This window comes from Spermophilus citellus, assembly GCF_964194105.1.
Source record: "Spermophilus citellus genome assembly, chromosome: 6".
In the NCBI taxonomy this organism is placed as follows: Eukaryota; Metazoa; Chordata; class Mammalia; order Rodentia; family Sciuridae; genus Spermophilus; species Spermophilus citellus.
In genome coordinates, this window is record NC_138187.1 from 36983351 (window position 1) to 37005839 (window position 22489).

Here is a 22489-nt window from a genome sequence, read left to right on the forward strand (position 1 = left end):
AGAAATGTTTCTGCCTGCAGTTTGCAGTTGGTATTTTGTCACGGCAGCCCAGGCAGGCTCTGACAACATCTTTGATGATAATGCAGCAGCAAAGGGTGGTGAGTACAGAGAGACTGGGCTTTCCTGCATATGCTACCCTCTTCTAACTTTACTCAATGGGGATGCTAAGTCATGATTCGTAGGGACAGATGAAAAATAGGCTGTAGAGACTGCGACTAAGTCCCAGAAAAGCAATTGATTTTCCATCTAGAAAAGCACACACTTCCTGGAAGCAGCTGCCCCTAAAATACAGGTTTACTCTAAGGAAACCCAATCTATAAAAATGACAAGTTGGAGGGTTATGTTTGTTAAATTTAACAAAAAGAAACAAAGCAACTAGTCTTTAGAATAAAATCACACACATGATATAGTACTTGGGAGTATGAAGATGCATTCTACTGATGAATTTCAATAGGAGTTGGCCTCTGATCATATTCTGGGAACAAAGAGAGGTTTCCAGAGTTCACAGAATATATGTCGAATTAAATCTGCATCCACCTTTTTATATTCTCTTGCTGGTACTTACAAACAAATAGCCATGACACTTAGGTTTGATTGATTCAATCTTTTCAATAAGTATTTACTAAATAAGCCAGACACTGTTGAGAAATGGAAACGGAGTCATAGACAAGACAATCTCCGCTTTTCAGTAGACTAGTCTAGACTGGGAATGTAAAATACCCAAATGGGAAGCAGGTAACATAAATTTAGTAACTCTAACAGCTAAGCACAGTGATCCATAGTTGCCAGACAGAGAAAAGAGTCAGTTTGCCAGTTTTTTAATTTAAGAGAAGTCAGATATTGGGAATTTTATAATGAATCTGATTTTATGTATTACAGCTAACTAAAATACCATTTATACTGTCAGTGAGGATCAAACATACCTAGATATGTCCTGGTGTGTGTGTTTGTGTTGGTGGGGCCAGTTTATAACTTCTGGGTGTATACTTTATAGATCAGGTCTGTGGCTGGGCATAGTCGGTGAAAAGGACTGGTATGAAGTAAAGTTTATAAGCTTAATTGAAGTTAAGTGTGCACATGTACCCACTGACTGGCAGGACCAGATGGGCCCTGCTGTGGTCCTCATCTCCTCCCACCCACACTGAATTGTTCCTTCAACATCAAGAGAATGTTTCCCTTCCTCTTATTTCCTCCATTTTGCACTGCAAAAGGCAAGAATAAAATTCCCTGGTTACTCTTGTCTGGATAAGGGTCCTCTGAAAAGGGCTTTACTAGGGAGCAGCAGAGGTGCCTTCTCATGACTCACACACATGTTCAAACAAACATGTTTCCCAGGTCCCGTGCAGGTACTAGGTTAACAGGGCTAAATCCTACAAGGTCTTTGTCTGGGGACCAACTATCACAATGGGAGAGACAAGGAAGAACCCCATGGGCTTTTAAGTGCTGGATAAGGGTGGGGCCAGAGAAGGCTGCACAAGGAGAGAATGAGTCACCCAGGAGAGGGTCAACAAGGCTAGAGGTATGTGGCTGGAAGCTGCTGGGAAGAGAAAACTGGCAAGGTGCCTGGTGCCAGCCAGATGTGGAAGGCATCTTGAAGAGCACTCAGAGAGCAATGAAGAGCTCCTGGAGGGGCCCAATAGGGAAGAATCCAGGTGAGCGTGTTCCGCAGCAGCCAGAGTCCAGGTGAGAAGTGCAGGGTGGAAGATGGATGTGCAGAGCCTCAGGTCAGACTGTCAGGGAGGACCCTAGAAGTCACAGTAGCTCTAACTATGGGTGATATAACTTTTCACGTGGGTGATGAGCTTTTCACTGCAAGGAACTGGAGGATTGAGTGTAGAAGTTCCAAGGTGAGGATAGGGAAGGAAACTCTCCATTTGGCTAGTCAGGAAAAGCCCCTATAAGAAATATCCTCTGGGTGGGAGTCCTTGGGGACTGTTCAAAGAAGAGGTAGTACTCGCTCATGTGTAGGAGTGTGAAGAGGGGAGGTCTTTAAAGCAACTGTAGACAGGGAACAGTTTGGCTGAAAAAAGCAGCTGTACATAAGTACAGCAAAACTCCCATGATTAATTAAAATGCCATCTTTTATTTTAAAATAATTGTGTGGAAAGTAGTAGTGATTTTGGAACACTTAATGAAGGTACTGTCTACTAAGCTTCTGTGGTAGGATGGGTGCCACGCAGGGTACTTTCTAGCACTTGTTGTCTAACTCAGTTCTTTCCTCTGCACAGACACCAGGTTCAGTGCCAGGATCAGGCAGACAGACACTAGGTTCAGTGCCAGGGTCAGGAAGACACAAAGACCAGGCTCTTCCTGAAGGAGAAGAGGCACTCCTGAGCTGCGACTACAGGGACAAAGCAGGCAGAAACCACACAAATCACAAAACTCTAGATCCCAAAGAACTCTAGGATGACACCTTAGCATTCCAAAGATAATTTTTCCAGTCACACACCTTCCAATTTTATTCAAACTTAAAGAGCTGACAGTAGGTCCAAAAAGTTAAGTCTGACTCAGAACCAAGATAAGCCCTACCTGTCAAAACAGTTGCCAGGGAACCTCCCAGCAGCACTTGCAGTGTGTTTTCAAGGCGGAGCCAGTGGTCTCTGATTCCCCACAGCTTCCTGTTGTGTCTGCCCAGCTATGTGGCCACTGTGGCTTCCAAGGGGCTCTTGGAATGCAAAGAATGAGCTCTGGGAACACAAAAGACACCTGAATAACCAGAGAGGGCATAGGAAGGGAACAGAGGCACCAACAGAGCAGTCAAGCTAGTAAAGGAAGGTTCCACCAGAGTCCCTATTCTTATAAAAGAATGGCATTCTGGCTAATGTGGGAGATAAAGCAAAGAGTCACAAACACATAGTATGGTATAAATGACATATACAAACTCCTCTGGCTTCAGGTGCAAGCACTTCCCCTTCAGCCATTGTCATGCAATGCTAATTCCAGGCTGACCTTGGGTCTAAGACCAGGTGTGAATCTAGCTGGGACCAGAGGAGGTGGATATAACCTCATCCAAGGGCCATTATTTCCTGTGGGTAGGAGTTATTGTTTCGTAAAAGCAAAACCAAACCTAGACAAACTAATGGCATGAAATGAACTTAAGAAAGCTAACTAAAGGCCCAATCTATGACCAGGTGTGAATCCAGCTGGGATTCAAATAAAATATTTTAAAATAAAATAGCTCTGCAGACCATACACACCCAGTATCTATTTTAGAACATTCTGATGTATAGCTTACACAATGTGGAAGGCAGAAACAATTCAATTTTGTGCTGACATTCTTTTTAAGTGGTCAAGATGTTCATCTCAGAACAAATGCACATGACTCAAGAGACCATTTGGCTTTAGTCAAGGAGACCCCTCTCCTGCCACCTTGCTTCTGGAGGCCTGAGCAATGCCACCAATGCTCATTAAAAGTGGGCATGAACCAGGTCTTACCCACTGCAGGGTGTAATTTCTAATCAGAGAATCATACGCTTTCTTTTTTTTTAATATTTATTTTTCAGTTTTCGGCGGACACAACATCTTTGTTTGTATGTGGTGCTGAGGATCCAACCCAGGCCGCACGCATGCCAGGCGAGCGCGCTACCGCTTGAGTCACATCCCCAGCCCCCATAGCTTTCTTTTTGGCTTTCTTGCCTTTGGACTAAAAAATGGGAAATGTAGAAAAAAAGATAAAGGAATGACATATAAGGGGCTGAGGCTGTGGCTCAGTGGTAGAGGCTCAGTGCCTAGCATGTGAGGCCCTGGGTTCGATTCTCAGCACCACATATAAATAAATGAATAAAATAAAGGTCCATACATTAAAAAAATAATAATAAAAAAAGGAATGATATACAAGATGCAGGCTATGATTTAAAGGTTACATAGATCCTGCTGACCAGGATGGTACCAGATCTGGCAGCTGTTCTCTATGATTTCTACCTTCTCCAACATCTATTTCTTTTTTCTTCAAGCTTAGGGAAGAGCACTCACCTGTCTAATCACTCCTTGTGGAGCCAAAGGGTCACCAACTACAATTTGCAAGCACTCAGACTTTGCACAGAATACAGGTTGATTTGTATGGCTCTAGGGCCCTCTGCTGGCAGGCTGCTGTAACTGTCAACTCCTCACTAGACCCAAGAAGAAAAATCTTCCTTCCTATGTTACTGTCATCTACAAGGCTTTTAATTAATTTTAAATGTTCAGGTGGAAAGAAATATCTAAGAGAGCTTTATATTGTTTGAAACTTTATAACATAAATATTTAATCCATATTTTTCAGATAGGATCTGCACAACATTAAGGGTTATGACAGGCTTAGGAAGGAAATGAACAATCATCAACGACTGACACGTCTCACAACTCAAATACATATCAGTAACATCATCCTACAGAAGATTCCAAGACTCCCATGGCTTGGAGTTCCCACAAAGTGTGGTAGTCAGGAGGCTGACTTTGGGCACACCTGAAGAGTCTTCCTGGGTCACTGAGTATCTCTGAGTGAGTGACCTCACCTCTGCCAGCTGTAATTTCCTCACCTGTAAGTTTAAAAACTTATATATTTTTGTTTTTGTTTATTTTTTCCCCCCTGAGTTTCCTCATCTATACAGGGACTGAACAGGGCTGAATGAAAGGATATGCTCCCAGCACTCAGTGAGGAGGCTAGCACACAGTAATAACTAACAAATGTTAGCTCCTGCTCCATCATCACTGCTGTCACCATAGTTGTTTCTGGCCTGGGCTCCTGGGCATCCCATTCTCCATAAGCAAAGGCTGGAAATCCTGCTCCATGAGAAGTGCTAGAGTGGTAGTTTCTCACAATGAAGGTGACAGAGCATATTTCTGGATACCAGCTTAGTAGGGAAGAAAGTGAGAACTGGATTTGCCGCTTATAAGGCAAAGAAAACTTAGAGAAGGAAGGCATGATGAGAGCACTGAGAACTGGATCACACAACCACCTACTAGTGGTTCAAGCAAAGAATCTGAATCTTCCTTTCTCCTTGCCACCGCCCATATTCCACTAGCTAGTCCTTTTCATTCTATTCTTAAATATGCTTCAGATCTTCCACTTCTGTTCTGTGTCCAGAACCCAGCATTAATTTTGGCCTGGACCATGGTGAGGAGCTTGAACTGTGGTCTTTCCCAGAGGTATCTGTGTGACTATGTGAAGGTCCTGGCCTCTGCTTCTTCATCAAAAAATCAGGGAAAACAAAAGACCTGGTATGATGCAACTTAGAGAGACCCTGTCTCTAAATAAAAATAAAAAGGGCTGGGGATGTGGCTCAGTGGTTAAATGCCCATGGGTTCAATCCCTTGTACAAAAAGAGAGAAAACACATGTGCTCAATTACTCACAGTAGCTATTTTATTAGAATAAGAAGAACTCAAAGTATGTATCTCCAAATGGTGCCAGTGGCCTGTCAGAGGGCTCCTCATACCTGAGGTAGCCTGTGCCATTCACACCCTCTGTGAAGAGACCAAGGCCACAAGCCCTAACCTATCTCCTTTACTGGAACTTTATGAACATATACAAAGACCTTCTTTAAGTCTGGTGAGGGAGAGAGGTACCACCCTCAATCCACACTCTGCCAGGACTATGCATTTAACTTCAAGCCTCCGTGTCCCTATTAAGTAGCACGAGGACAACAAGGGCAGTGCAATAGTAGATGACCACCAATCATAGGGTTGTGGGATGGCTGTAGACAACCAGCGTCTAGATAAGCTGAGTGGTACACAGCCTATTGTTCTGGCCATCACACAGAGAAGAGACAAGCAGGAGAGAGGCCTTTCCAGCTTGTTCACTAGATGGAGATAAGCATGCTTCTGTTTACAGAGCATGGTGCCATTCTGACCAGCTGCACGTCAGCAGAGAAGGTGGAGTAGGTTGAGTTAGAATGGACAAGGTCAAACTAGATGGTGGCATATGAAGAACCAAGCAGCAAAACAGCAATTCTGTTCAGTTAGTCCTGGGCTCTGGCTTTGATATGTCACAGTATCCCATGGCTGGGTTTCCTGAGCTAAACCTCTGCATGAAGGGAAGAGGGTCACCTAAGATTCAGATACCTGTTGACTCTTGGAAGCACCAGGTACCACTCCCATGGGCTTGGCCTGCATAGCTTTAGCTCCCTGGGTCTACAGACCAGGCCTATGAGATGGAACAGCAGCAGAAATCATCCATGTGGCTCTCCCAATTCCTCCAGGCTGCGTGTTTATTCCTTGTTCTAGAGGGAAAGAAACTTACTGCTATCTTGACAGTGACTTAACAGCTGTCTAAATGGGCGCCACTCCTGTCCTACCTTGGAAACTCACTCTCTTCTCTACTGTAACACATGGTATCCTTTCCTCACCCTTAAGACCCAACACCAAAGTCACTGATATGGTAGCTCCCCACTCTGCCAGGCAGAGACAGGATTCCTGCTTCCAAAACTGGAAGGAAAACAAAACTTCCTTTTGCCTTTGTGGGTTCTCTCCTCTAGCAAATCAAATGATATGCCTCATTATTTTTAAAGAAGAGGTCAGTAAAATACTTCATTTTTCCGAGAAAAAGGTTCCCAGGAGTTCCCAGTGGGGTGGATTGTGTTTCTTCAACCTACAGGTTTCAGGCAGCCCAGGAGGGTATGGGAGTAGAGCAGGACAATCTCAACAACCCAGGGCCCTGTTGTTACAGAGTTCAGGCCCAGTGTTGACAAGGGTGCCCAGGATTCTTGGTGGTGAATTACACCCTAGATGGAGTCACTTCCACGGGCCAAACCTCTGCTCTCCCTTACTCCCACCATCTTTGCTATTGGCTGTTCATTCCACATTGTGCCTCTTATAGGAGCCAGACCATGGAAGTAGTCACGAGCCTTCAGTACTAGGCAGGCTGCCTGTGGTCACCAACCACTGGAAATGGGTAGATACACCAAAGATGGAAAAGAACACAGTAAAACCATCTTGGACAAAATCATCTCCTCTTCCTTGTTCCAGGGGATCATGTCTGTGTCTTCAGAATTAGATGGGTGAATGGAGATAATATTAGGAACCCCTTCTGGGCCCAGGCACTCCTACTGAACTGTATTTGTTCCTGCCTTCCTCTCTGAACAGGCCTCTGGGAACACGTCAGGATGCAAGAGAGGATTGAGTCTTTAAGAGAACAGAATATATTTTAAATTGTTAATAGACTTTTATTTTATTTATTAATTTATTTATATGTGGTGCTGAGAATGGAACCCAGTGCCTCACATATGCTGGTCTAGCACTCTTCCACTGAATCATCACTCCAGCCCAGAACAGAAATTTTTGTGTTACCTTATTTTCTTGGATGCTAAGGGATACACACTAAAATTATTACTCTGAAAGAAATGAATTATAAGATCAATGCCACAAAAGCAAATTCTGTCATGTTTTCTTCTTTCCTCCCAAAATTAGAAAGATAAACGGATGAGCTAAAAGTGAGAGGCGAGAGGGTGTCTCAGGGAAGGAAGGTAAAAGCCAAAAGAAGTCATAGTTTCGCCCTCTCTCCTCTCACACTCATCCTCCAAACGGCAAGGCCGAAAATGCCTATCTCAGGAGTAATTAAATCAAGTTAATCTCAAGAGAAAAGCTTTAAATATGCAAAGCCCCATTAATCCTCATGCCTTGTAATTAAATATGTATGCTAAGGAGGCTTAGAAAAAAGTGAAACATTCCCAAAATGTTAATTCTTTACATTTGTAGCACTGTGATGTATTTTTTAGTACTGACCTTGTAGAAAACTATGTAAAAAAATTCCATGAAGCACACACTATAAAAACATGGCAGAAAGAATACAGCTAGAATCTCCATCCACAGTGAGCTTTACACAAATGTGTCTGAATAAACAGATTCACTTTTTTTCTTTTTTTTTCCCTCCAGTGCTGAGGATGGAACCTAAGGTTTCATGCAGATAGGCAAATGCTCCAGCACTGAGCCCTAGCCCCAACACCTTCACTTTTAAGGCCCTACATAATTTAACCCACAATAATAAACTCCACTTCATTTTCGTTCCTGACTTGTGATGCCTCTCTAGGATCCTCTATCCTATTTCATTCCTGGGGAAAATACACAGCTTTGCATCAGTCTTCCATGGAGAACTTTCTCTTCGATAACCAATCATTAAAGAGATGGTCAGTCCAATACACTGAGCATCCTAGAGGAAGGGTACCCAACCTCTCCTTTCTGAACTAGAACTACACAGTGTCCCCCCTTCTCTAGACTCTCAAGGATAACTCAGCAGCTGCATGGTCTCTGGGGCTCCTGACACCTCTGTCAAAGTGCCTCAGCTCAGCTTCATTTGCTTCTCACAATTACACTGAAGGAGAGCTAGAGTAGAATCAAAGGGGCACCCCATTTCTCTGATGAGGAAAGTCAGAATAATGGTCTGTTGACAGTCACACAGCAAGCAGTCTGAGTCTGAATGTTATCAAGTGTTGCTGATCAAGTCCTGTTGGTCTGAACCATCAGAGTCACAGTGTGGGATAAATCACCTGCCAGGCCCCCCAGTGATTTGTCTAAATTGTCTGGCTGTGTTTAGAACTGTAGTTATCAACCTTTTTTTTAAAAATATGTGAACGGGTTCGGGAAACTTGTCAAGGAAGCTTCCAAATATAGTGCTGTTTGTGGCAATGGCATATTAACCACAGAAATTTAAAAGATAAAAGCAGAAGCACTGACTATTCTAACTAGATTTGTTACTATAGTGAATTGAATCTATCTGTGAGGAATACCTGGCTCAAAATCAAAGCCCAGAAATAAAGACACATGGAATTTTTAGAAACCAGAGAGTCTACTCCCATCCAACTCTTGCACAAAAATAACAGAAAGGTCTCATTGCAGACCTATGTGACATCTGAAATTTCTTTTAGGTCCAGGTCCTCTCCTCTTTGGCAAGATTCTAAGGTAAGCAGGTCCCATTCCAGAAGAGAAAAATTAAAGGACTCAAAAGAAGAGGAAACCAAGAACAATAAAAATGGTAATCATATGTCTGCTTTTCTGAGCCGCAAAGGAAGGAAAAGATAAATGAATCCATTTATTTCCAAGGACCTGAAGTTAAAGTGCTGAGAATCCTGCAGACATTCCTTCCTGCCACCTCAGACAGTCCCAGGAGGCAAGAAGGGTGTCATTATCACCTCCATTCTTCAGAGGAGGAAACCAAGCTCCTAAGACACAGAGGTCTTACCTAGTTCATATGGATGTGCTCAAAGTTCCTGCTCCATGCCACAAGCATGTTCTATTTTCTAGCCGAACGGCTAGATGGGAAGTTCTGGCTTACGGAAATGGAACATTCCTATTTCAGTCCTGGAATCCTATAGGTGGCCAGTGGGAAACCACATTTTCACTCCACTGTTAGAAGTGCATAAAGCTGAAGTCATTTCCAGCAATGAGTCCTCTTTTCATTTATTTTTATATTAAGAGAAAGGTAGAGTATGAAGTTATAAAGAGTGAAAGTAGACAGTAAATGAAACCAAGGTGACAACTGCACATAATATGACACATTCACATATTTGGAAACCATAAAGCAAGAGAGGCAGGAACTATTGGCTGGTTCAATCAGACAGCCCAAATGCTGGGTGTGTGTGTGTGTGTGTGTGTGTGTGTATTTGGCTACATCTGGGTTTCTATCCTGTTTTGTTTTTCCCAAGTTTCTGTCTAAACTGCTGAAAACACACACACACACACACACACACACACACACACAACACATACATATATGCTAGAAATTTCAGAAAGGTATAAACAAAGAGAGAAGGCTCCTCTTGTCTCAAGCCTTCCCTTTCCCAGTTTGTTTCCTTCCAGAAAAAAACTTACCATGTGGAGCTGGGGTTGTAGCTCATTGGTACAGCACTTGCCTAGCATGTGTGAGGCACTGGGTTTGATCCTCAGCACCACATAAATATAAATAAATAAAATAAAGGTATTGAGCCATCTACACTAGAAGTATTTTAAAAAAACAACACACTTAGCATGTACTTAGCAGACATATCCTTTATACCTACACACAGGAGCAGTTTTTCACTATACACAACTTGTCCTTCTTTGTTCCCCTGGTAGTGTCTTTCTTGGGCAGCCTTTCTTGTCAGTATTTATAGGCCTACTTCAGTTTTTCGAAATGGGATATGCAAAATTTTGTTGGGTGACTCATTTTCTTTTTGGTCCTGGGAATTGAACACAGGGCCTTTACCATGAGTTACACTCCAAGCCCTTTTTATTTTAAAACTGGTCTAAGTTGCTGAAGCTGGCCTCAAACTTATAACCTTCTTGCTTCTGCCTCTGGGATAATAGCTGATGGGATAACAGGTGTGAGCCATTGTGCCAGGCTGCTGATTCACTTTCTTACCAATAAAAGTGTTACTTTAGATAAAGTATGATATAGCTTTGCAATATCATGATAAATGACAGTAGCTAACATTACTGTGCAAAGCGTTGTGTTCATCAAATTTAGGACCCTGAAATCAAATTATTAAAAGAACAGAAAAAAAAAAAAGAAACTAAAAACACTCAAAGAACTGAACAAAGGAACTCCACTGTTTTCAAGTGGATCTGAGAGGCTCTGGGGTAGACTTGGTTCTGCTGTGCTTCTCACCCACAATAAAGAGACGGCCAATGCAATGAAACAGAAGTCCCACAATGTAGCACTATCATCAGGACCCATGTGCCAAATTGTGTGTGTGTGGGCACTGGTGGAAAGGGGGCACTGGCTCCAGGGGCTGTTTTAGAGCTAGTGCTCCTTTCCTCTGCTATAAGCTGTGGCAGCATTTTCCTGGTATGTGAAACATGGGAAAAGTGATGGAATTTACTTTCAGTTTTGGGAACCATGACTCACCATGACTCTCTCAATTATGGCCATATTTGACTACTTAAATAAAACAAAACAAAAAACCCAACAAAACAAAAAAAGAGAAGAAGAAAAAAAGGCAGCCCCTCTCAGGAGCAGGAGGTGTGTTATCAGGGTGTCACCCACTTCCTGCTGTTTGTGATCACCCTTACTTTCATGCAGTTGTTGTCTTTTCAAGAAAAATATAAGCTCTATCTCCTCAAAATGGCTTTCCTGTTTTCAATAATTAAAAATATTACTTAGAAGTAGTTTTCCCTTTTCTCCTGGACTTCACCCCTAGCCCTTTTTATTTTTTGATACAGGGTCTCACTAAGTAGCTGAGGCTGGCTTTGAACTTGTGATCTTCCTCCTCCTAAGTGGCTGGCATTACTGGCATGCACCTCTGCACCTGGCTTAAAGTTCCCCTTTACTTCCTGTTCCTCTGAAATGACAAGGACAGCAGTGCTCAGCAACTGAATGAGTTTTGGTACTCTATCATTTTAAGGCTTCCCAGGTAGCATTAAAGCCTAGGATGTCTCACTGGCTGTGGCAGAAAGAAGTGCTTGTGCTCCTTTCTCTAAAGCATATACTGCTTATCCCATGGTGGGGGAGGAGCTGCCTAAGCACCCCAGCCAGCTCACATCAGCATCAGGTGCCTTTCCCTCACACCTGATCACAGCAGACAACCTTACAGAGCAGGACAGGTGGTACTACCACATCCACAGAAAAGGAAATGCACCTCATATAGGTGGTGGGAGTGTCCTGGGCTAGTGGGCAGAGGCCCCTCTGACCATGCTCCTGAATACAGCCAGCGACTGCTTGCTATCCCAATATCAGGGACAGCACAGCTCTGCCCCAGCAACCTCAGATCTTCTAATTACACACATACAATGAATGTGTAAATCATGGAACTGTGACTTGGGGGCTGGTGGAGACCTGACTTAAGATGAGTCTACTTACACCTGGAGGTTTCAGGCTAACAAACACACACAGGCAGTATGAGGGCTGAAGCTACTTCCCTGTACGCTCCTGCATTGCCCTTCCTATAGTCTTCTCTTGGCTCTGCTGCCATGCAAAGAGCCCTGTCCTCATGGGGACTCTTCTGTGATGCTGAAAGTTCTGAAACAAATTAATCTCTTTCTCTGTGTAACGGAGAAAGCAAGCATAGGATGACCAATGTGAAGAGCATCTCCATGCCTGCCTGCAGGGTGGTCAACATGTGCTTAAGCGGGACAATCTAGCTGTACCCTCAATACACAGAAGACAGACATCTTGCCACTCAGCACGACAGCAGGATTTTATTGTGAGGACACCATCTTGTGACCCATTGTGCTCTCTGCTCCTCACTTCTTGGTTAAGCAGTAATTAGTAGTATCAGGGTTCTGACTGGATTGCTCTAGATCCATTAATAATGCAAAAGCAGAAGATGAACAAAGAAGCATACAATAGAGGTTTCAAGGTTAAAAGCACCAAAGAAATGAGCCCTGGCAGAGATGGGGAAATGTGGTGCCAGTGACAATAGCAAGTGTAAGTATATGTGTATATGAGAGAAAGGCAGAGTGTTAATTTTAAAATTTATTCTTTAAAAGACCAGCTTCCCTTTAGGGGTAAACATGTATGGTAAAGCACAACTTCTTGGTGTCCTCAATTAAGTAAGGCACTGCCTTTTCTCTCTGGAGTGGATGCAGGTCCCTGACCACCTGCAGGGAGTACATCAGCACTAACTTCACAATACTGGAGATGTGCCAGTGTATGAAATTGAGGTCAGAGGAAACTACACAAGCATCTTTCAAACATATTTCCGAGGTTTTAAACGACTTCTCTCATAAAAAGCAAGGCCTGCTGGTTCAGCAGAACTTGCCCAATGAACGCTTTTACAGCCCAAGCCAAGACAAGTGATGCAGAGCAGGCCTGGGCTGGTGGCCAGGCCCCTCCTCTACAGAAGGAGACTTCACATCGTTGTAATTGCCTCTGTTTTCCCACAAATCTCCATGTTTTCAAGAAGGGATTTCAAAAGCTACTATTTCTAACATTCCTACACAAAACTTTGTAGAAAAACTGGATGATGGCAAATAAGGCTGCGAATTAAGCTTGGAAAAGGCTTAGTTTGGTTGTTTAAAGAGTGCTTGCCTGGAAGATAGAGGAGGGAGCTATGCCTGAGGCTGACCACCAGATGTAAGTTCTTCAGTTGTTTCTGTCCACACTGCCTTCTAAGCAGAGGGATTCACTGCTAAACCTTCTACTGGTTCCTCACATACCCCAAAGTGAACTGTTGTTTTATGTAACAACTTCATCCACAAGTCTCGTAACCCACAGCATACATGTTAAGAACTGGTCCTGGCAAAGCTCAGTGACTCAGAACCCATTCTTATTTGTTAGTCAGAAAGAGTCTCTGGGAAAAGGAAATGGCTGGAAGTGATCTTGAATCCTAATTAGTAAAAGCTGGATCTATTCCCATGGGGATATGACTTTTGGTCCACGGTTTCTCACTGGCTGCATCCTGCCCTGCTCCTGAGTGGGTGGTATAAACCAGGCTTGATCAGAAAGACCAGCACAAAAGGCAGCATGGCCCAGTTCCAGCTCCTTCCCACTTAACACAAAGCCTATCACCTCACCTATGACTGAGGCACAGTACTTCTTTTCATGTAGTGAAAGAAGCCTTTACTTGAAATACACAAGCGTATCTTAATAACTACATTTTTACCTTTTGAGTTCACTTGGAACAAAATTCTTTTGCTCTGAAGGTTTAGATGTAACTAGTTGATGATAGTGGGTGCAATTCTTTCTGCTGAAAAAGTAGTATGTGCATAGCCCCCACCCATGGCCCTCAGTGAACCTCCCCCAAAGCAATTCATGCTACCAATCCCTTATCTACCCTCCCAAATCACTTTTATGTATGTCACCAAACATTATCTTCTTTGTTCCACTTAAGACCCAAATGTGAGCACAGTATTCCCACACTATTCTACATATTGCTTTATTCACTCAATATCTTGGAGCCAGCTCCCTATCCATACTGCCATTATCTGGCCTGCTGCCTATCTCTGTAAACATAATTATATAGAAACACAGTCACAGTCAATTGTTTATGGTTATTTTCATGCTAAAGGCAGGACAGAACAGCTAGAGGGAGACTGTATTGTCTGCAAAGCATAAAATATTTACTCTCTTCTTTTATAAAAGAAGTTTACTTATCCCTGGTGTATGCCAAAGTATCAATGTGCCTAAATGTATTTATCTGCTCTCTGTTAATGAACACCCATTATCTAGTGGAACATGGATATCCGTAAGAATAAACTTAAACTCTTTAAATGTTGGCTGGCATTAAGGAGGATGAGAAAGGGAAGAGGAGGAACTAGTTAGGAAGAAGCCAGCATGTACAAGAAAGGCTTAAAGAGGGAACTTCAGAGTGATCCAGGACCTCCCAAAGTGTCACTTCCTCTTTTTAGAGGAAATAAGAAGGGAACTGCAGGTCTTTTGCTAAAAGGAAATTCCCCTTTGCTATATCAGAGCTACTCCCCATGTTTGTGTTTTTCTAAAGTTAGGCAAGATTGCCTGAAGCATACTGTGACCAAATTAGGAAGTAAGCAGGCTGATGTCTCTCAACTGGTCACCACATGGCCAGGATGCCCAGGCATGCAGAGATGGAGAAGGATGGGGCAGGAGACTCTCATTCAAAGAAGGAAATGCTATTTGTTAAAAAATTAGCCTTAAAAATTATACTTACTTAGAATTAATAATTGTCTTAAAAGATGAAATCCACTTGTCACTAGCAAAAAACAAGGCTTTATTTAGAGGCTTCTATAAGCAAAGAACATGTGAGGAGCATAGTGAGAGGGCTGCTCCTGGGCATCACCTATGCATTCCCAGGGCAGTGAAGGCCATGGAGATGACACCAATCAGCTCTTCCATAGATTGAGAGATTTAGTTTTACGCTAGTGAGAAAATAGGGAACCTAGAAAGGTTTTATAATAATAATTAAAAAAAAATCAACAACAAAGGCTGTGGCTCAGTGGTAGAGCACTTGCCTAGCATGTGTGAGGCACTGGGTTCGATCCTCAGCACCACATGTAAGTAAATTAAATGAAGGCCCATTGACAACTTAAAAACAAACAAACAAACAAAAAACCTGTAAACTTTCCATCTTAAGGTTGCCTATCCAGTGGGTTTCCTGGACACAACATGTAAGGTTTTAAAGCACTCTTACAGCTTCAGAACAGGGTCTGGGCATGTGAGCCCCGAGTTACTCATGCTGAGCTTGTTCCAGCCACTTCTAGTCAATGATATTCTCCTTTAGGAATGACTTCTGATTTTTTTTTTTTTTTAAACATTTTCTTTTTTTTTTTTTTTTTTTTTTTTAAAGAGAGAGTGAGAGGGGAGAGAGAGAGAGAGAGAATTTTTAATATTTTATTATTTTTTTTTAGTTCTCGGCAGACACAACATCTTTGTTTGTATGTGGTGCTGAGGATCAAACCCGGGTCGCACGCATGCCAGGCGAGCGCGCTACCGCTTGAGCCACATCCCCAGCCCCATGACTTCTGATTTTGAGCCAGTGACCTTAGAAGCTATTCTGACCACAGTACTATCTGGGTAATAACATTCAACCTTTAAACCCTTACTTTCCTCCTAAAATTTCCAGATCAGCAAGATTCTTGTACAGAACTTTTATTCCCTTAGGAATGTGCTTGGTTCAATTCCAGCAACTGCTATGCAATCAGATGTGCAGTCAGAGAGAAGGTAAGTTTAAATGACAAAGCGAACCTCAGTTCTTTAGAGGAATACTTTCACCACTCGCAAGAACAAGGAGGTGACAACTGGGACCTCAGTCTGAGATCTGCGCAGAGGTCATGATCTGACTGTGCGGCTCTTGAAGGTCACGCAGCCTGTTAAACAGCTTTCCTTTTCCAACACCTGCTAGCTTGTGTCAGGATGGCATCCCAGTCCCTCTGCCAAGGTGCATGGAGCAGAAATTTTGCAGACACTGTCTCAAAGTATGTTTACATTGTCAAAAAAGCAAAGCAGGCCAACATGGTGATACAAGCCTGTAATTCCAATGGCTCAGGAGGCTGAGGCAGGAGGATCAAAGCCAGCCTTAGCAACTTAGTGAGGCCCTAAGCAAGCCAGCAAGACCCCATCTCAAAATAAAATACAAAAACAAAACAAAACAAAAGCTGGAAATGTGGCTCAGTGGTTAAGAGCCCCTGGGTTCCATCCCTGGTACCAAACAACAAAAAACACGCAAACAAAAACCTGCAAAGCATCTGCTCTCTACCCTGTACTAATTTTGAACAACACTTATTTACAATAATCTAAAAGACACATGAGTTTTATAAATTATACTACAAAGATGATATACTTTCCCAAAGTATATAACTCACAAAAAACTATTTTTATTGGTCAAGGTTTCTGTGGCTCACCTTTAATTGACTGTACATTGATAGACCATTAGGGACATGTATGGGTCCCTGAACCTAAAGTCCACACACAAACAAAAACCTGAAGCTCAATGATTTCTTAAAGCTACAAGAAGCTGACACTTAAGTTGTCTGGATTTTATGACTTCCTGGGTCTCCCTTATAAATCTAACATCTTTACAAACCAAGAGAACCAAATGCCAACTATATAGAACCATCTGGGCAGGCTCCTCATAGTTGCATGTATCACTAGGTAAATGGAGATGAACATCCCACACTCTTGTCTGAGCTCATGTGCCTCAGCCTGAGGACATAGTCCAGCAGGGGCGCCCTTGCCCTCTTCTCACAGCTGCCACTGTCATTTGGAAGCCTGGACAAAGTAAGGCTTCTACCACTACAGAGTGCCTTTCTCTGCTCTTCTGTTTTCTCCCCGTGGTACAGAAGGCACAGCAGCCATAGACAAGTCTTGTTGCCCTTTTATGGTAGAAAAATGAATTGCTTGCCCAGCAGTGAAGCTGAGAGAGATGACAGAACGGAAAGTTGTCATTTGTTGTGGTTTTGGCATCCACAGCAGAGAGTTCTTCCCTCAGCCACCCTTGGATGGACGGTGCATGCCAGGCATCCGCGGAGGGAGAAGACAAACCCCAATGGACAGCTCCCAGATGAGCCCTCCTTTGCCCTACCCATAGATGAATGAGCTGTTTAGGAAGAGTGCTAAGGTGTTGTAGAAATCCTCATTTTATAAAACAAGGTTATCGGGGCTGGGGATGTGGCTCAAGCAGTAACGCGCTTGCCTGGCATGCATGGGGCACTGGGTTCGATCCTCAGCACCACACACAAATAAAATAAAGATGTTGTGTCCACCGAAAACTAAAAATAATAAGTATTTAAAACAAACAAACAAACAAACAAATAAAACAAGGTTGTCAAAAGGCCTATTTTGTTTGAAAGGTCTAAGCAGAGGTAGCCCCAGGAATCAGTTCCAGTCAGATCAAATACAAGGAACAGACTTCATTCACTCTTTTCATGAGGGTGTGGGGCTGTCTGTGGCTGGGCAGGAAGGCAATAATACCAGAGGGTGGAGGAAACCAGTGTGGCCTTGCTGTCTCCTGTGAGGCATGGAGGTCCAGGAAAACAGCCACCAACTCCAGATAAATCCATCATGAGAAAAGATACCATGTCCACTGCCCTTGTTCTAATAAACAGCAATTTGTATCACAGACCTTAAATTGTTTGCATTTCTGTGGGGGGGGGCGGGGGGGGAAGGGGGGGACAAGCTTTTGAGCAGCTGGAGAAACATGTTGCAAAAAGGAGAATTAAGCAATTCTCTGTATGCACATCAAAGTTAGGGAAATTAAGTTTATCTGAGCTAGAGAAATTAAGCTTATCCAACAGGCTTCAGCTGGAAAACAAGACTTTCTAAATGATGGTTACATAGTTTCTTCTACATTTAAAGCACTCAAGGACTTAAAAACAAAAAAAGCTGGCCTGTGGAATTGTAGCAAAGCAGTAATCACTAAGTAATCCTCTCCTGAGATGGTGCTACAATGAGAAGTGACACCCAAGGGCCCATCTAGTTACATGTCTGATGGCCTTGAGCTGGACCCTGTCCACCCCCCCAAAGCCTCCTTCTTATTGCCTCCAGGGTTGCTCTTGCCGGCTGCCCCCAATCCAGTCCTCAGAAGACTGGTGCTTCTTTAGGTCACTAATCCCACATCAGCCCTCTGGGAAATGGAAAAAAGCATCACCACAAACACTTGCAGCCATGTAGGAATGTGCTTTGGACTAGAGGACTGGTTACTTGATTGCAGGAGATTCTTGTGCCCCAGGTTACTGGCGATGATTTGCTGTGATAATTACACTGATGAGGCATTCCAGCTCCCCCCCGCCCATCTTCCCTATCTCCCTACTGCCCACTCTCTTTCATGGCTCTACAAGATTTACCCTTTAAAAGAGCACATGATCCCATCACCCCTACACTAAGCCTGCAACAGTTCCTTGGAGTCTCAGGAACCAAATTCACCCTCTTTGTTTTGCATTGCAAAGCCCTCTACAACCCAGGGTCTATTTATCACGCCAGTCCTAATTCCTTCTGCTCTGGTCACACTTGTTCACTGGCTGGCCTGCATATAGCATGGGCTCATGTGGGTGCCCAAAGTAAAACTCTCCATTTCCACCCATTAGATTCCACTAGAGTGTAATCAGGCCAAACTCCATCTCAATCACAAAGTGATTTCCTCATTATGCAAAATCCAAGTGACCTTTTTCTTCAGATTTCCCAAAGAAGTCACCATCTCTCTTACCACATAGCTCTCAGGGTGGATCTGCTCGCCCTAGACAGTTAGGGATGTGGCTGCCCTTTGTGTATTCCTCTTGGCATACCGACATGGTATAAATAGCTGGTGAATGATCAGAGCAGTGATGTCCCACTGTCCCTGCACAAGCTAACACTGTGGAAGTGGTGGTTACACTGTGTTCAGAGGAGAGGGAAGAAGGTCCAGGAATGTAAGGGTAGGACCCTCAGTGGCTTTTAAAGCCAGGCAAAAGTTCTTTTTTTCAAAAGAGACCACACAGGGGTGGGTTGTGGCTTAGAGGCAGAGTGCCTGCTGAGCACATATGAGGCACTGGGTTCAATTCTCAGCACCACATAAAATACATAAATAAACAAGGTATTAAAAAAAAAAAAAAAAACAATGAGGGGCTGGGGTTGTGGCTTGGTGGTAGAGTGCTTGCCTAGCATGTGTGAGGTACTGGGTTTGATTCTCAGCACCACATACAAATAAATAAAATAAAGGTCCATCAACAACTAAAAAATATTAAAAAAAAAAAAGAAAAAAGAAAAAAATATGATCAAAACAAAAGAAAAACAGAGAAGTCTGAGGACAGGAAGGACACGAGGTGCTGGGCGGTCAGGGCCAGGCCCAGAGGTTAGGAAGAAGGAAGGTACTCACATGAGAAGTAAAAAAGCCAGGCACAGAGAGAAAGGCTTAGAGAGTGGCCACTAGCTTGGGCACAAAAAAAGGGTTTTCGTGGAGGTGAGAAGGTTGTGGCAACAAAAGTGTTTTTAGCCTTGAAATCTAACTGAGGAGAGGAGAGGCAGCAAAGGACAAGCTGTATTCTAAGACAAGAGATAAAAAATGTGATCTGTTTCACTTGTTTTGGGCTAGAACCTCGATCAGCTTCTCAGACATAGGGAGCTTTTGAAACTTAAAATGCTTTTCACATGAACCTCTGATGGGAAATAAAATAGGGGGATAAAAAAGTACTTTTATGAGGCTATAGGGATTTTATCTCAGAAACTCTTAGTCTACTTCTTTTTGAAAAGCAAATGCCAATCCCAGTTTGAAAATCTTCAGCACAGACTTTGGGCTGGAAGGACACTCAAAAAATTATATGACTCTAATCCTAGTGGTTTAGGAGGCTAAGGCAGGAGGACTGAGGTTCAACCAGCCTCAGTAACTTAGGGAGACCCTATCTCAAAATCAAAAATAGAAAAAAGGGCCAGGAATGTAGCTCAGTGGTTAAGCACCACTGGGTTCATTCCCTGGTTAAAAAAAAAAAAAAAAAGTTATGGGGTCTCTCTTCTGGCCTTGAGGCAGAATGGCAGGATGCAAATTGTCTGGGAGACAGGAGAGTCTTCTAGGCAGGAGGAGGAGGAGGGAGGAGGAGGAGGAGGAGGGGGGAGGTGAGGACTCTGGTTTGTTCAGGGCCTCTGGCTTTTCAGCCACCCATTCCATGGTGACAATAAGGCCTAGTGAGCCAGTGTGGATTCCATACAGGTAATTTAAGTAGGCTTCCCTGGGGGAAGTACACCAGGTTCCTCGTTCATATACAAGAATATTGTGCCAACAGAAACTGCTCAGACTGAACCTTCCCTTCTCCAGGATCAAGAGCCCTTAACCTTCAAACAAACAGCTGCTGGTATTTTTCTGTTGTTACAGATTCTTTCACTCTTAAAAAAGTGACTAAGTCCCACCACAGAACATCTGAATAAGGGTCTTTCCAGTTCCCACAAATGGCACATCCTCAAATAAGCAAAGCAGGTAAGAGCACAGATGTAGCCAAAATCAGAAGACCTAGATTTCTTTGGTGTATTTTTTTTTAAACTAATTTGTTTTAATGGAAAATTTAAAAACCAGATAATGTGAAGGTCCCAAGTACTTACCATTCATAATTAATAACAATCAACTTGAGGCAAATTCTAGCTTATCTGTACTGTCTCCTCCCTATAATCTTTTCTTTTGGGTGGATTTTATTTTAAGATAGGGTCTTGTTAAGTGGCCCAGGCTGGCCTTAAACTCAACAATCTTCCTGCTTCGGCCTCTGAAGTCTCTGGGATTTCAGGCATGCCATTGTGACAGGCTCACTGTTTTATTTGATAAACATTTCAGCTGTATCTCCAAAAGATAAGGACTCTTAAAACTATGAAGCATACCAAAACCACATCTAAAAATACACAAATAACAATGTGAAGCCCCAGATCTATTTATTCCAAGGCTAAAACCTCTTACCTGCCGCCTCGTGACTTTGAGCAGATAAGGGATATAAAGCCCCTAAAACACAATTAAAATTCAATTAGTAGGTTTCTGGACTTCAGCCTGTTTTTTAATTAAAAAAATTTTTTTGGTAGTTTTAGATGGACAGAATGTCTTTATTTTATTTATTTTTATGTGGTGCTGAGGATCGAACCCAGTGCCTCACGCATGCTAGGCAAGCGCTCTACCACTGAGCTACAGCCCCAGTCCTTCAGCCTGTTTTAACTAGATTCCAAACTCCCAATCCAGACAATCCTGACTATATTTATTCTGAGGCGTTGTCTGCTAGCTAAATTTTGGTGTACTCATCAGCCCTGATCTCAACGGATTGGATTCTGTTTCTCATCATTGCTCTGAGTTTCCAAGGTTACTCTGAGTCCATCTTCTTAGAGGACATTAGCATGCAATGCAGACACTGAGCACACAAGTGTAAGGCAGTTTCAAAAAGACAGCAAGGACTGGCGCCTTGGCCTATAGCATGGGAGGTAATGGGCAAAAGGGCAGCAGGGTTTTCAGGGCTTGGGGTAGGAGAAGGGTCAATCCTGTTTGGAATTGTGTAGTGGCTACAGACATGCACCTGTGTTTCAAACTGTGGGCTATAGGAGGGCCTAGTGACACCAGCGCTAGAGAGATAATAGAGCCTTCCTTTTTTCCTATTTTCTTGTCTCAGAGTCAGTGATGACACTAAGGAGGAAAAGGTCAACTCCCATTTCTTGGCTACCACATTGCAATTGGGAAAGAAACTTGAATTCAATGGTAAATACAAGAAGTTTCACCCAAGGACAGCTTTGGTCCAGACTTTGCTCTCATCCTGCTTAAAGCTCTGAACATTCCCTTTGCTATTGCTTCCCTCCCTGCATTCCTTTGCCTTGACAGAGACACCCACGGGGACATGGGTGTTTTCATGCTTGTGGTATTGCCATAGCAACAATTTCTCTTCTACCTGCAAGACTGGAAACCCTGCAGTGCTCTGTGCTGCGAATGCAAAGAAGGGACACAATCACCCCGCACTTCAATACACATGCACAAGATGCCTGATCTGCGCATGAGCACTCACACATACACACACACACACATAGTCCTTTCTCAAGGACATCACAATGAGATCACCAAGACAAATTAAGACATTGACACCTGGTAACACAGGATTAGTGTAAAGAAAAAAGGAATTAAATCATTCTAAATAAATAAAGCTATTTGCAGATATCAATTCCTGAGAGATTTTTAATGTGATATTTAAAAAACTGAATCAAAATCTATTTTAACAAATAATAATGGGACTAACCAAATGGTGTGTGCCTTCTAGAAAGAGCCACTAAAGCACATGATCCCCATAGAATTTGCAAACAAGGTGAGGCTTAGATGAGTCTGATAAGCAATGCTAACTGGCAGCCACAAAAACCATGAAAGAGGGTCACAGAGTTTCTGTTTTCATAAAATGAAAACCTGTTAAAAACCCACAGTCATTCTCTGTTTGTACCATAGACAGTGTGTTTTAGTGGGGACCAAAAAGAACAAAAAAAGAAACAAGCAGATATGTTCTTCCACTTAAAGGACAGTGAGAAGTGAGCGCCCCAATCTTGGGACTGCCTGTTGCTGGGGTGGATGGGGTGGCCAGGACTCTGGGTAAAGGTCAGTAAGTAAAAAAACTATGACTAATGCGTCATGGAGAAACCCACACATTTTTATATCTATTTTGTTACTAATCCTGAGTTCTCCAGCAAAACGTGCTGCTGACTTTGCTTCTAGGACC

The 22489-nt window shown here is 43.0% G+C and overlaps 1 protein-coding gene across 6 annotated transcripts in view; it reads right to left on the reverse strand.

Moving 5' to 3' along the window:
- The window catches only part of RNF216 (ring finger protein 216), a 133061-nt gene that overhangs the window by 44383 nt on the left and 66189 nt on the right, over positions 1-22489 (reverse strand). For 3 of the 6 annotated variants that reach the window (XM_081298701.1, XM_081298698.1, XM_081298699.1), the window contains one exon: positions 20713-20754. The exons of the other annotated variants lie outside the window; for them this stretch is intronic. In XM_081298701.1, coding sequence (XP_081154827.1) covers positions 20713-20754 — 42 coding nt within the window. The remainder of the gene's footprint in view (positions 1-20712; positions 20755-22489) is intronic. 6 annotated transcript variants of the gene reach the window in all.